This window comes from Nycticebus coucang, chromosome 7, assembly GCF_027406575.1.
Source record: "Nycticebus coucang isolate mNycCou1 chromosome 7, mNycCou1.pri, whole genome shotgun sequence".
Taxonomy (NCBI): Eukaryota; Metazoa; Chordata; class Mammalia; order Primates; family Lorisidae; genus Nycticebus; species Nycticebus coucang.
In genome coordinates, this window is record NC_069786.1 from 68,143,756 (window position 1) to 68,158,366 (window position 14,611).

Below are 14,611 nucleotides of genomic sequence, written 5' to 3' on the forward strand. Positions count from 1 at the left end.
TCTCAAATACGGAAATACCATTTTCCATGAGTATTTGCTTGGACATTTTCTATTTCTCCCAAATTGGTCACTTGGCAACTTTGCATATGGTTTTATTATAATCATTATATGCTGTGGTTTATTAGCTATCCCCCTGATACTTTTAATTATTCTAGCTATGTCACAGGCTACTGTAACTACTAGGGCTAATAAAAATTCAAACCTATTTTGGCATCTCTTATGATGCATTCTACCTCTTTTCTGTTACTATTTCTACTACCAATTGCTTGAGGCTTATTCAGGAATGTCACAGAAATAATTAGAACTATTGTTTTGAAGTCCAGTTCATAATCACCACTTTTACCTGGATGTGCTTATCAAAAAAAAATTTATAATAGAAGTCGCCAGAAGAGAGCTTGTTCTTGTGTGAGGCAATAGCTCAAACACCTGATGTTCTTATTTTACTCAGTTTTATCAGGTCCTGCATGATTCTGAGAGTTTCAGATATACCCAACATATCTAGCTGAAACTGCACAGCAAGTTCCTCCACCCCCCGAGAGAATCCCATCTTTCCAGTGGCAAACAAGGATCTTGAGCTCTAAATAGCGCTTCATAAGAGTTTTATTTCAGTGGCCATAGTTTAGCCTGGAAGAAAGGGACATGACAGTTGCATCTTAATGGCAGCAAGATCATGATCTCGTCTTTTGTACCAAGGTTCGTATTGCTAAGAGAAACAGGAATCCATTCATTTTCTGACATATAGAAAACAATAGACCACTTTTTCACTTCCTGCAGAGCATGGGCTTATGAAAGGATGGTTTATAATTCCATTCAAAAGGGAACTGGGGCCAGATACAAAAGTAGCTTGTCATTATGTTCTCTTTGCTCAAAGGAGAGGAGCACAGTGATTTGTCAGGAGGGCAGGTAATGGTGACAACCGTGAGTAAATCAAAACGTTCACAGACATGTAACATTAGTCAGCTTAGCTGTATCAGTCACTTATGATGACTGGACTAGATGAAATACAATTGAAGCATTTACATTATGTAAGTATGTCTTAACAGAGGTTTTAATTTCCCCAGCAGCCCACACTGTGTCTCCCCATCTCATCCACCCTCATCCCTCCCCTGGTTCTTATGGGAGCTTCCTACTAATCTTGTTCACCTTTCTGCAGTACAAAATTACCTCTGACCGGGGCTGGCACTCTTCTCCAAGACTGCCACCATGCCTGTTCCATGAATGAGCCTGGAAGGAGCTGCTGTACCAACGGTGTGGCCAGAGAACTCCTCCTGTAGGTATACAAGCCATCAGCCCTGTGACACAGCCCACCTACCATCAGCCCAATGACATCCTTATTCCAAGGATTCCAGCCCAGCAGGAGCCACTACTTCAAACTTACAGGCTTGAGACAAACATTCTTATTGTCAGGGGGAAAAGTTCCTCAATAGCTGAGTTTCACCTGCACAGTTCTTAAAGTCAAGTCAGAAAGGCTTTTAGGGCTCCCACTGTGAACAGTGAATATCCTTGTACATAACTGAACAAAAACAATGGTGAGACTTAATAGAAGTGAAAAGTTTTACAGTGAAGGAAAAATTGGAGAAAGAGGAGGAACAAGTAGGAGGCCAAAAAAGAAAACAAACAACAACAACAAAAAGACCAACAACAGGAACTTATGGGAAGTCCCAACCAACACAGCATGGAGACTCCGTCTCGGTTCTACTCCCACTCCCGGGTGGGTCACTAGTTTTCTGGGTGACCGCCTCTTTTTTTCCTCCGGGGAAAAGTATTTTTATTATCCTTTACCTACCTCTAGACCAGGACTACTATACAACAGTCAATAGAGCAGTCCTGCTGCCAAATACATGTATGTAAAGGTCCATTTCTCAGGAAAGAAGAGTTCACATTTAAAGAGCATCTGCTGTTATTGAAGCTAGATGCTTCAACAATCTATTATCAAAAAGTATAAAAATGAATAGAACCATGTCCTTTTTCTTTTTTAACCTCAAACTCTTAAGCTATTCTGGTAGCCTTGAGTTTCAAAAAAAAAAAAAAAACACTTCTCTGTGATGTTTGAAAGTAATACAAAGAAAAAAAACTCAAAAATTCTTCCTGATTTAAATTTAAACTCTTGGGTGCAGCTCTTCTTCTTATCAAATTGAAATAAGTATTTATTACCATTAGAATTTCATATTATTCCACCTCAATAGCTTTGTTTCCACAGAGAAAAGGTACATTTTTCATATCGACACTTCCATCTCCTAACCCTTTAAAGAACAGCAGTGGTTATGTCTAAACCATCCCAATCTGCTCTTCCCTTTAAGGAAAGAGTCTATATCAGAGGCACATTTTTATGTGCTGTTCATATTGATGGTCAAACACAGTACTAAATCAAAAGGAAGCCGTGCCTTTCGAGGGTTCCACAGGCAAGGGATGAGGACGTGCCCTTGGAAAAATTCACTTTGAAGAGATCCCATTTCTAGGCAAACGCTTGGGAGCATCATGTTGGTGAGTTTTTAATAGAGAACTAAGAACATGTAACATGTTTCATACTCATTTATTAGTTAATAGGTAAGAGTTTATTGTTCTGTTGTTTTTTTTTTTAAAGAATGTTGACATCTTGGGACAAATGTATGGCAGCAATTGACAATACAATGTAGCATAACTGCTTATCTAGGTCACCTCAACCTAATTCTCTCAAGCAGCATATCCAGTACACTAGTGGATAATGGTGAGACCAAGGCAAATTTACACTATTATCTAGCACACACCGGCCATGCAATGGCCTCTACAAGGCTCATGCTACGTGGCAGCTACAGGTGTACAAGCCATTTATTATCCACAGCATGCATTAGAAGTTTTACTAAAGAAAATCAAAGAGGAAACAATAAACTAATGGTTTTCTTCACTCTAAAAAACTCTAGAACTTCTTGAGCTCTCAAATTCTGAAATGGATTATCAAGACCTCAATCCAAGTCCTTTCTCCCAAGTGGAAGCATCTCTAACAACAAAAAAACCTTGTCTACCACTCAGTTAAGTGTTGTTCACTATTGCTATTTATATAAATACTTGCAAAGATGAACACAGTTTAAGTGTATAATTTGATGTGTATAAAAAGCATATCTATAAAAACGAAAGCATAGATGAGAACAATATTTACAATACACAGATAACATTATCATCACAGTCCATGAGAGATTCTGATGGCATAATAGTTTTTCACCACTCCATTGCACCTTGCATCCAATACTGTCTATCAACTTTCTCTCCTCGTGTGCAAAAGAGAAAATTATAACTTAAATTCTCCAACTAGAAAACAGAAGTCCATTTGGTTAAAAGGATTTAACTTTACTTAGAATCACTCTAAAATTTCCTTTTACCTAAACATGTGTTGACAAATATATAAGCACAATTCATTTTATTAAGTGGGTACAGACATGAAAACTGACCTTCTTCACAGATCCAAAATCCTATAAAAATAAACTCCAAGTTAATTATTTCCTTTGCAGAAATTCTATAGTCTTAAATATAGCCTGAAATAAATGGGCCTTAGAAATCTTGTTAAATTACATTTTCTCTAAGTAATAGCTTCAAAATACTTTTCCTCTCTTCTAAAAAACATAAAACTAAACTTTGCTTAATTATGATGCCTTTCATTCTAGTTAAGAAAATTGGTCTAAAAACGGATCCTCAAAACAAGGGAGGCAGGGCAGGAAGGGGAAATGGTCAAGGTTCTTAGGAAACAGGTGGGCACCATGAAGACAGCCATCCAGCTGGCCAGGGACCCCAGGAACAGAGTGCCAAGAGGCGTATAGCTTCTTCTTAATCCATAATATCTTCCTGTCTCTAGATTATGGAGAAGAATAAAAGCAAGACTCTGGAAGATTCATATGTTCTTCACTTTATACTAAATGATATAAAAACTAAATCCAATTTGTTTTCGTTTTAATCCTAACTATATTTCTTAAAATCCTAACACATAAATCATAATCTGAAAAAAACCCAAAAGATCTATAAAAATGCTAACACTGAGATCTAATAAATAAAGCTTTAATATACCATGAAAAGGTATATAATATACTAATTAACAATGGCATGCATCTTTTAGTCTGTTGGATGAAGTGACTCGGGTGACATTTTTATTTATTTATTTTTTTCCTGCAGTTTTTGGCTGGGGCTGGGTTTGAACCCTCCACCTCCGGCACATGGGGCTGGCGCCCTACTCCTTTGAGCCACAGGCGCCGCCCCTCGGGTGACATTTTTAAACAAAGAAGTTGGGTAAAGCAATTCAATGGAGGAAATACAAAGAATCATGACATTAAGGTACAGGGCTAAAATAAACTAGAATTTGGTTTTGAGGTCTAAATCTTAATGCACACATGATAAAAGCACAGCTCACTATCACTAGCTCAGACATTTGTACCAAGCTATTTCCCAAGCATTTCTACAACACATGTGTGAGACATGTGAGTATATGTGTCACCTATTGAAAATAGAAAATGTACCATTATTAGTAGTACATGGTTAATGCTGAATAATGAAATGATAGAGGCTTTGTGCTTTAAACTACAGAATGTAGGTGTTTCTGAGGAAAATCACTCCTCAGAAGGCAAAATGGCCAAAGCTTGGTCCAAAGCAGTGAGAATGCCAAGATATATGCAGAAATCTAAAGAGCTCTGCATAGTATTTTTATATTTAGGAAAGCCTTCTCATAAGGAAGATAATTGAGTCAACAGAGAGAAGGAAGGAAACAATCAATTAAAAAATGTGCCCACCAAGGCTTCTGCCAAGGCACTGGTCCTTCTCTTTTCTTTGTTCCTGCTCATTATTCTTCCCACTACAGGGATACTTCCTCCTTCTTCTTATCTCAACTAAAGAGCATCTGTTTTATAATTCAAGCACTATGGAGAACAAATATTCAGCATTGTGACTCAGGGAAAGCCTGATTTTCAAAGGTTTTCCTACAAATATTTGTGACAATTCATACCATAAAAGGGGCTCAAGTTCAGTTTTGCAAGAGGAAAATGTTCTGAAGATCCGTTTCACAGCAATGTGAAAATACCTACCACTGACTGCTAAACTGTGTATTTAAAAATGGTTAGGATGGTAAATTTTATGTTGTGTTTTTTATCACAATAAAAATTTATTCCAAATATTAAAAAAGGTTGGGGGCCTTAAGGTCGTTGAAAAAAACCACATTGTTTTTATTGAAAATACTGTTGCAGGAAAATTAGCCAGTACTTTTATTAAACATAAACTAATTTCTATAAATAAGCATCTTTCAAAACTAATACCTGGTTACAAATAAAAATCCTAGCTTCTACATTTTTGAGACATGAGTCACGTGTTAGATCATGTGTCTACCAGAGGATTTAAATCAATTTCTATAGCCAACTCAGATGGCGATTGTAATAATCTAGCCTTGTTTCCTCAAATCAAAAATCGAAAATGGGGGTTCAGAAAGCATTAATCTTATCTTAATTTCTTCCTTTGTTCCCACTTCTTGAGTTTTAAAATGACATCACAGCAATTTTGCAAACATGCTCTGGAGAAGCTCTCACCTCCCTATCCAGAATGAGATTAGCCAGTAGTAATGCCACATGTCTGTATTCCCAGCTACTCGGGAAGCTGAGATAGAAGGATCATTTGAGCCCAGGAGTTCAAGACTAACCTGGGCAATATAGTGAGACCTCATATCAAAAATAACTAAAACTCATAATAATAACAGAATAAGAAGACTGGTTTATATTCTTTATGATCTATTTCATAAGAATTTTGCCTATGCTAGCCCCAAACAAGAAAATTTTACACCACCTGTTGTAGAAATGTGAAAAGTTTCAGTGACACAATGAGCTGAAGCAATAGCACTCCTAGATTCCTTAATCTTTGGCAATAGTCTAATGCTTTGAAGAAAATAAAGGCACTTTTATATGTGTAAATCCTTTTAGGAAATCAATACTTCACTTGTTGATTAGGCCCTAAATAAATAGCACTCTATATTCAGTTACTAGATTTAGCAATTAAACACTGGGCCAGCATCACTAACTTTACTTATCACTTATAATCTTCTTTTTCCCTTACCAAATGTCACCTCTCCATTTCCACTCTTGTCAAACAGTTGGAAAGCCACTATGAACATGGAATCTGGAGCACATAAAACGGATTCAAATGCCAAAAATTCTTGATAGGAGATCAACCTGGAATAAAATACAGAATGTTAATGGCTGATAAAGGGAAAGAATCAGGCATTTAATCTGCCTTTACTGTATGAAAGAGTGACCAAATAATTGATGAACGGAAGTTTCTTTTTATAAAGGTATTCAAATTAATACATTCAAATTCCTTTTTATAAAGGAATACAAATTAATACATTCCTTTTGGAAAGATTTTTGGAGAACACTTAGAGATCTAAAAATAGATCTGCCATTCAATCCTATAATTCCTCTACTAGGCATATACCCAGAAGACCAAAAATCACATCATAACGAAGATATTTGTACCAGAATGTTTATTGCAGCCCAATTCATAATTGCTAAGTCATGGAAAAAGCCCAAGTGCCCATCGATCCACGAATGGATTAATAAATTGTGGTATATGTACACCATGGAATATTATGCAGCCTTAAAGAAAGATGGAGACTTTACCTCTTCAATGTTCACATGGATGGAGCTGGAACATATTCTTCTTAGTAAAGTATCTCAAGAATGGAAGAAAAAGTATCCAATGTACTCAGCCCTACTATGAAACTAATTTATGGCTTTAATAATAAATTAAAAAAAGAAAATCCTTGTATCTTGGCAGCACCTTGGCTCAAGGAGTAGGGTGTCAGCCCCATATACTGGAGGTGGCAGGTTCAAACCCGGCCCCGGCCAAAAACTGCAAAAAAATAAAATAAAATAAAAATGGAAAATCCTTATATCAGCTGGGTTGTGGCGGCTCACAACTGGAATCCCAGCACTCTGGAAGGCCAAGGTGGGAGAAAGTTGAGCCCAGGAGTTTGAGACCAGCCTGGGTAACACAGTAAGACTGAGACTCTACAAAATATAAAAAAGTTAGCCAAGGCTAGGCACGGTGGCTTACATGGGTAATCCTAGCACTCTGGGAGGCCTAGGTCTTTTGAAATCAAGGTTCTCAATTTAATTAAGTTCCATTTGTTGTTGCTGCAATATTTGCTGAAACCTTCTTCATAAAAATCTTTCTCCTAGCATGAATCCTATGTACTCAATTTTGATATGAGGACAATTAAGGACACGGTGGGGGTGGGGGAAGGGGAGAGCAGAGAGAGAAAGAAGGAGGGAGGGGTGGAGAAAGGAAGAGCAAAGAGAGGGAAGGAGGGAGGGGGGTGGGACCTTGGTGTGTGCAACACCTTTCTGGGGCAAGACACGATTGTAAGAGGGACTTTACCTAACAAATGCAATCAGTGTAAACTGGTTTCTTGTACCCTCAACGAATCCCCAACAATTAAAAAAAAAATCTTTCTCCAGGCTGACATCCTCAAGAGTTTCTCCCACACTTTCTTCTAGGATTTTTATCGTTTCATGTCTTAGATTTAAATCTTTTATCGATCTCGAGTCAATTTTTTTTAAGTGGTGAAAGGTGTGAGTCCAATTTTAGTCTTTTACATGTGGTTAGCCAGTTCTCCCAGCACCAATTACTGAATAAGGGTTCTTTTCCCCAGTATAGCTTTTTTTTTTTTTTTTGTAGAGGCAGAGTCTCACTGTACCGCCCTCTGGTAGAGTGCCGTGGCGTCACACGGCTCACAGCAACCTCTAACTCTTGGGCTTACGCAATTCTCTTGCCTCAGCCTCCCGAGTAGCTGGGACTACAGGCGCCCGCCACAACGCCTGGCTATTTTTTCTTTTTGTTGCAGTTTTTGGCCGGGGCCGGGTTTGAACCCGCCACCCTCGGCATATGGGCCGGCGCCCTACTCACTGAGCCACAGGTGCCGCCCTCCAGTATAGCTTTTGTTTATCAAAGATCAGATTGCTGTAAGAAACTAGTTTCATCTCTTGGTTTTCTATCCGGTTCTACATGTCTATGTCTCTATTTTTGTCCCAATACCATGCTGTTTTGATCACTGTGGACTTGTAATATAACCTGAAGTCTGGCAGAGTGATGCCTCTGGCAACAAACTGAAAAGCTTTTGCACAGCTAAGGACACAACAATTAAAGCAAATGGACAACCTTCAGAATGGAAAAAAGATACTTGCAAGTTATGAATTTGAAAAAGGCCTGATAACTAGGATCTATAGAGAACTCAAATCAACAAAAAAAGAGCAAACAATCTCATGTATCACTGGGCAAGACATAAACAGAACTTTCTCTGAGGAAGACAGACAAATGGCTAATAAACATATGAAAAACTACTCATCATCCCTAATCTTCAGAAAAATATAAATCAAAACCTCACCGAGATATCACTTAACCCCAATGAGAACAGACCACATTACAAAGTCCCAGAATTGCAGATGCTAGCAAGAAGAGAGGGACACTTTTACACTGTTGGTGGGACTGCAAACTAATACAGCCTCATTGGAAAGAAATAGAGTCCTCAAAGAACTCAAATTCAACCTCCCATTTGACCCTGCAATCCCACTACTAAGCATCTACCCAGAAGAAAAAAAATCATTTTATCATAAAGACATTTGCACTAGAATGTTTATCGCAGCTCAATTTACAATTGCCAAGATGTGAAAACAACCTAAATGCCCATCAACTCATGAATAGATTAACAAGCTGTGGTATATAAATACTACGGAGTACTGTTCAGCTATAAGAAAAGATGGTGATTTTATATCTTTTGTATTAACCTGGATGGAGGTGAACACATTCTTCTTAGTAAAGTATCACAAGAATGGAAAAGCATGTATTTAGTGTGTTCAATTTTACTATGAAGCCAGTAGGCGATCTAACACATGCCCACACAGGAGAAAAACTTAATTCTATTTAAGTTGGGGGAAGGGGGGACAAAGGAGGGAGGAGAAGGGGAGCTTGGTATGCTCCCACTTACAGGGCACAAGGTAGAGGTATATGGTGCATCTTTTGGGTGTGGGACACAACTACAAGAGGGACTCTACCTAATAAATTCAAAAATTGTGACCTGGTTGTTTGCATCTTCAAATTAACCTGAAATTTAAAAGAAAAAGAAAAGCAATCAAGGTTGTCCTGCTTGAGCCCAGGAGCCCAGGAGATCTAGAAACATTCACTGGGTGTGTTACTACATGCCTGTAGTCCCAGCTACCTGGGAGAACCACTTGAACCCAGGAGTCTGAGGTTGCTGTGAGCTAGGCTGACACCACTGTACTCCATCCAGCCTGGGCAACCGAAAGACTATCTCAAAATAAAAAATTATTAGCTGGGTGTGGTCCCAGCTACTCATGAGGCTGAGACAGGAGGATCACTTGACGTCAGAAGCTCGAGACCAGCCTGGGCAACATCGGGAAACCCTGTCTACACACACACACACAAAGAAAGATAAAATAAGATCTTTGTGTCAATCAACACATTTGAAATATACAGAGTAATGAACATTGAACAATTAAGGAAAGATTAGTTTCTTAGGAAGAACACCACATTGAAGACGAGAAATCCATGAAAAACAGCCAATTCTGAAACTAGCATCTCTATATGAATATATGAAAACCCATAGTCTCCCAAAATGTGCTCCTAACATAGCCACATCCATTCTCAATAGCTACAGCTGGCCACACTTCTAAAGGTGTGGGAATATTTCTAGATCTCCTCCTGTCCATTCTTCAAATTGTCACCAGAGGGATCTTTTTTAAATGCTAATGTGATCCTGTCACTTTTCTTCTTAAGACCCCTTACCTATCTAGTGGTCATCCAAGATAGAGACCAGATGTCCTACTTAATTATTAGTAGCAGCCCCTTTTTCTCTCAATTGGCCTAGTTTGGATAACACATTTACAATCACCCTATCTAAAGGAATAGATCCAACCCTTAATGCAGTTTGTAGGCCCACAGGATCTGACTGCTGCCCACCTGTCCCTCGTTCTCTGCATTTCAGCCCACTCCCTCAGCTCCTAGAACAGTGGTTCTCAACCTGTGGGCAAAGGCATAGTATGACTTCAAGGCACTTAAGATGCCCTCACTAGGTCCATGCTAAAGAATCCTTGATGAAATTAAGGAGCTTGAGTACCTAGTGAATCCTGGGAGGAATCCAGCAATAAAAATTGTTTATCAGGCCATGTTCATAATATGCCTTAAGCATTGGTATATCACTGAAAAATACAGAAAAACTAGAAAGTATTGTTATCATTGTACAAATTCTAGAGAAGCAAAAACAAATGAAGTTACAACGTGTTGCCTGTAACACTCTAACCATCCTCACACTCTTCAAAAACAGTGAGTAATACATGGTGGCTAAAAAGCTTGTGTGCAATTTTAAATTGTACACTATTTTACATTGCACACGAACTTTATGGCCACCGTGAATATTGTTTTAAGCTCTGAATGAAACTAAAGATCAATGATATAGTGTCATTTGGAAGTATGAGAATACATAACACAAAAACAGTAGTAATATAGGGCAGAAGAAGAACTTCACTTTCTACATATTTCTGAAATGTTTAAATTTTTTATAATCATTAGCATTATTTCCTCTGATTATAAGAGTAATTTTACAAATAAAAATTATGACTGAGCATGGTGGCTCATAGCTCTCTGGGATGCTGAGGCAGGTGGACTGCTTGAGCTCAAGAGTTCAAGATCAGCCTGCGCAAAAGCGAGACCCCCATCACTAAATATAGCCAGGTGTCGCCTGTAATCCTAGCACTCTGGGAGGCTGAGGTAGGTGGATAGCCTGAGCAAGAAGAGTGAGACCCCATCTCTTAAAAACAGTCATGTGTTGTGGTGGGTGACTGTAGTCCCAGCTACCGGGGAGGCTGAGGCAAGACAGTCACTTTCACCCCCAAGAGTTTGAGGTTGCTGTAAGCAGTGATGCCACAGCGCTCTACCAAGAGTGACAAAGACTCTAGCTCAAAAATAAATAAATAAATAAATAAGGTGTTATGGTGGGCCTGTAGTCCTAGCTACTCAAGTGGCCAAGGCAAGAGAATCACTTGAGCTCAAGAGTTTGAGGTTGCTGTGAACTATAATGCTGTAGCACTCTACAGAGGGTGACAGAGTAAGGCTCTGTCTAAAAAAATTAAAATGAAAATGAAAATTAAACATATAATTTTTAGTTTTTAAATGACTGAGTATAGATTTTTAAAAAAAAAACACTAACATCTCTTTTTCTTCCAAAAAAATCTCAGGAATTAGACATTTAAAATACAACTAACCTGGCCAGGCACAGTGGTTCATGCCTGTAATCCTACCACTCTGGGAGGCCAAGGTGGGTGGCGCATTGCTTGAGCTCAGGAGTTTGACACCAACCTGAGCAATAGCAAGACTCCTGTCACTATTAAGAATAGAAAAAACTGAGGGAAGAGGATCGCTTGAGCCCCAGAACTTGAAGTTGCTGGGAGGTATAATGCCAAGGGACTCTAGTCAGGGTGCCAGAGTGAGACTCTTGTCTAAAAAAAAAAAAAAAAAACTAACCTGAAATAACTGAATATACAGCTTTAAAACATACGTTAAGTGTTATGCTCAATAGTAAAACTATGTGTATTTATGAGAAGAGGTCAAAGACTTTTTCCTTAACTGGAAAGATCATAAACTGTCAGCTGGCAGAATGAAGTTGGGCCACACATATGTTTTCTTTGATCATGCAAAATATTTTTTAATGCATTAGTTGACAACATTAGAAAATCATAAGATTTTATGTAAGTACCCAGTTTTCTTCTGGTTTCTTTTGATAAATTGCAAACTCAGGCAACACTAGGTTTCTGGTCTCACATAGCACCAACAAGTAGCAGAAGCTGCTTCCTTCACAAAGGCAACTCATCAGGGCTCATTAGTTCTCTACAGACCACTCTGCCTCTATAGATTTGAGATCCTTGTTGCACAGGAACAAAGCAGCCCTTTGCTTAAAATATAAAGTCTAGGGGTGGCGCCTGTGGCTCAAAGAAGTAGGGCGCCGGCCCCATATGCCAGAGGTGGCGGGTTCAAACCCAGCCCTGGCCAAAAACTGCAAAAAAAAAAATTATATATATATATATAAATGGAATTTATATGGAATTTACCAAATATCTACATTTTGTCTATCAGCATACTCAAAAAGATAAATCACATATTTATGCAACTTTAGAGCCAGAAGGACCCTTAGAGGATCCAAAGAAGTCAAATGATCTGCTCAAAGACTTAATATATCAACTGAGCATATTATTCAGCCTTGAAAAGGAATGAAATTCTGACACATGCTACACCAATAGATATGCCTTGAAAACATTATGCTAAGTGAAATAAGACAGTCGGATGCTAAATGACCATGATTCCATTTATGTGAGATACCTAAAACAGTAGAGATGAAAGGTTGAATAGTGATTACCAGGGGCTGGTTGGGGGGAGGGAAAGAGAATGGGGAATCACTGAAGAATGGCTGTGGTGTCTCAGGACCAGATAATGAAAAAGTTCTAGAGATAGATACAGTGATGGCTGCATAACAACGTGACTATACTTGAGGCCACTAAAAAATGGTTAGGGTGGTAAATTTTTCTGTTATGTATCTTTTAACACCACAAAAAAAGTCACCTGAGGTTACAAAGGTGTGTGCAATTGTCAAAGTTCAGCAAATGTACTTTAAGATTTGACTTTTAGCTCCACAACTGTACCTCAGCCGCAAGAGCGCCAGCCACATGCACCCGGGCTGGTGGGTTCTAACCCAGCCCAGGCCTGCCAAACAACAACTATGACAACGACAAAAAAAATAGCCGGGCGTTGTTGTAGGTGCCTGTAGTCCTAGCTACTTGGGAGACTGAGACAATAGAATCGCTTAAACCCAAGAGTTTGAGGTTGCGGTGAGCTGTGACATCATGGCACTCTATCAAGGGTGACATAGTGAGACTCTGTCTCAAAAACAAACAAAAAAAAAGATTTACGATTTTTACTATGCATAAATTTTACATCTAAAGGAGAAGACTCAGAATATAGAATTCTAGTTAATAATGTGCATGCTGAAATATTTAACAAATATATCAATGTCTGTGATTTACTTTGAAAGTTATTTAAAAATAACTGGATTCATAAAAGGATAGAGGGATGGAAAGGTAAGTGAAAAAGCAAGTATAGCCAGATGTTAATGGTATAATCTATGGAATAGTATATGAGCGTTCACTGTAAAATTCTTTCTGCTTTCCTGAATACTTGAAATTTATCATAATAAAATGTTGAGGGTGGGAGGTAAGGGAAAAATAGGACACTTGGCAGTCTCTCAGGCATCACATACCACACCATAACGTAACAATATTTTTCAGAAAGCAAGAAATAGCCTGCTTATCTGCTAACAGAAAACAAATATGTTCCAGAATACTTTTTAAAGCTGGTTTTTCCTTTACCCTGCCATAAATAGCTGTGTTGCTAGGAGGACCCATTCAAAACCTGCGAAGGACAAGCTACTAAATGTTGAGTGAAGAAGCTATTGATTAGTTCACACCCTCATAAATAGTTTGTTTTCTTTTAACAAAAATAAGGGGGCACTTTACACTTCATTATATATTACCCTGCTGTTTGACTTTTTGTAAAGAACATGTATTCATTTTATAACTTTAAAATATTTTATGAATTTGATATGTGTTTTTAAAGATGTTCTACAAAGTCTCTTTTTAATTTACTGAATAAGAACTAATAAAATGCCAAAATATTAATATGTTAATTTTGCAATTTTTAAAATAACCAGGAATTCTGCATAAAAGCTTCCTCTATATGCATGTGAACATAAAGGAAAATACTTGTGAAAAAAGTAAGAGAAACGAAAACTAGTTTTTCACATTATAGGAGAATAGAGCCTCTAGATGAAATTCTGACTAGTTTTAAAAATAGAAACTATAGTACTAGAAGTTACTTTCAAAAAAGCAATTGTCTAAATATTTTAAATCAGATCACACAATAATCATCTCTAAGATCTGCATTTAATGCATAAAATCATTTTGCTTTTCATTATACAATGAGAACTTCAAAGTTTAAGCCATGATCCCACAAATAGTATTTGGCTAATGGCTTTTACTTTTAGACAACCCATCATGCTATTAACACCATACAATGCTATTTTTTACATGGCTCTCCACAGTAAGCACCTATATATCAAAATATTCCTGCTTATTTTACCATAATAAGGAGGTAAAGGAGATGGGGGAAAGGAGATGGGGAACAAGAGAAAGGAAAAAATTTACATGCTAGAAAACCTGGGGGAAAGAGGGCAGAGCACAAAAGAGCCTGGGATTGCCCACTCCCATATCAGCTTTTCTCACCCACTGACCCAAATCACTTAAACTTTCTATACAAATTCTGCTCCTGCAGAATTGGTCTGAAGCAATTATAAGCAACAGTCAATGTTGTCAGTTACACACAGCTAGGGGCTAGGACCCAGTATCAAAAAATTACAATAGAGCCAAGGAACACATTTTGGGACTGGAAAAAATGTACCAATTGAATTACTCTATATATTTCTTCACTGTCCTGGGTAAACAAGTGGAACACAAAGAGGGGGAAGTGATCCTTCTGCCTCAGCCTCCTG

At 38.1% G+C, this 14,611-nt stretch overlaps 1 protein-coding gene across 6 annotated transcripts in view; it reads right to left on the minus strand.

The window, feature by feature from the left end:
- SLC25A12 (solute carrier family 25 member 12) overlaps positions 1–14,611 on the minus strand; it is a 302,640-nt gene that overhangs the window by 59,433 nt on the left and 228,596 nt on the right. For all 6 annotated transcript variants that reach the window (XM_053596493.1, XM_053596495.1, XM_053596496.1 and 3 more), the window contains one exon: positions 6,058–6,173. In XM_053596493.1, the coding sequence (XP_053452468.1) occupies positions 6,058–6,173 (116 nt within the window). The remainder of the gene's footprint in view (positions 1–6,057; positions 6,174–14,611) is intronic.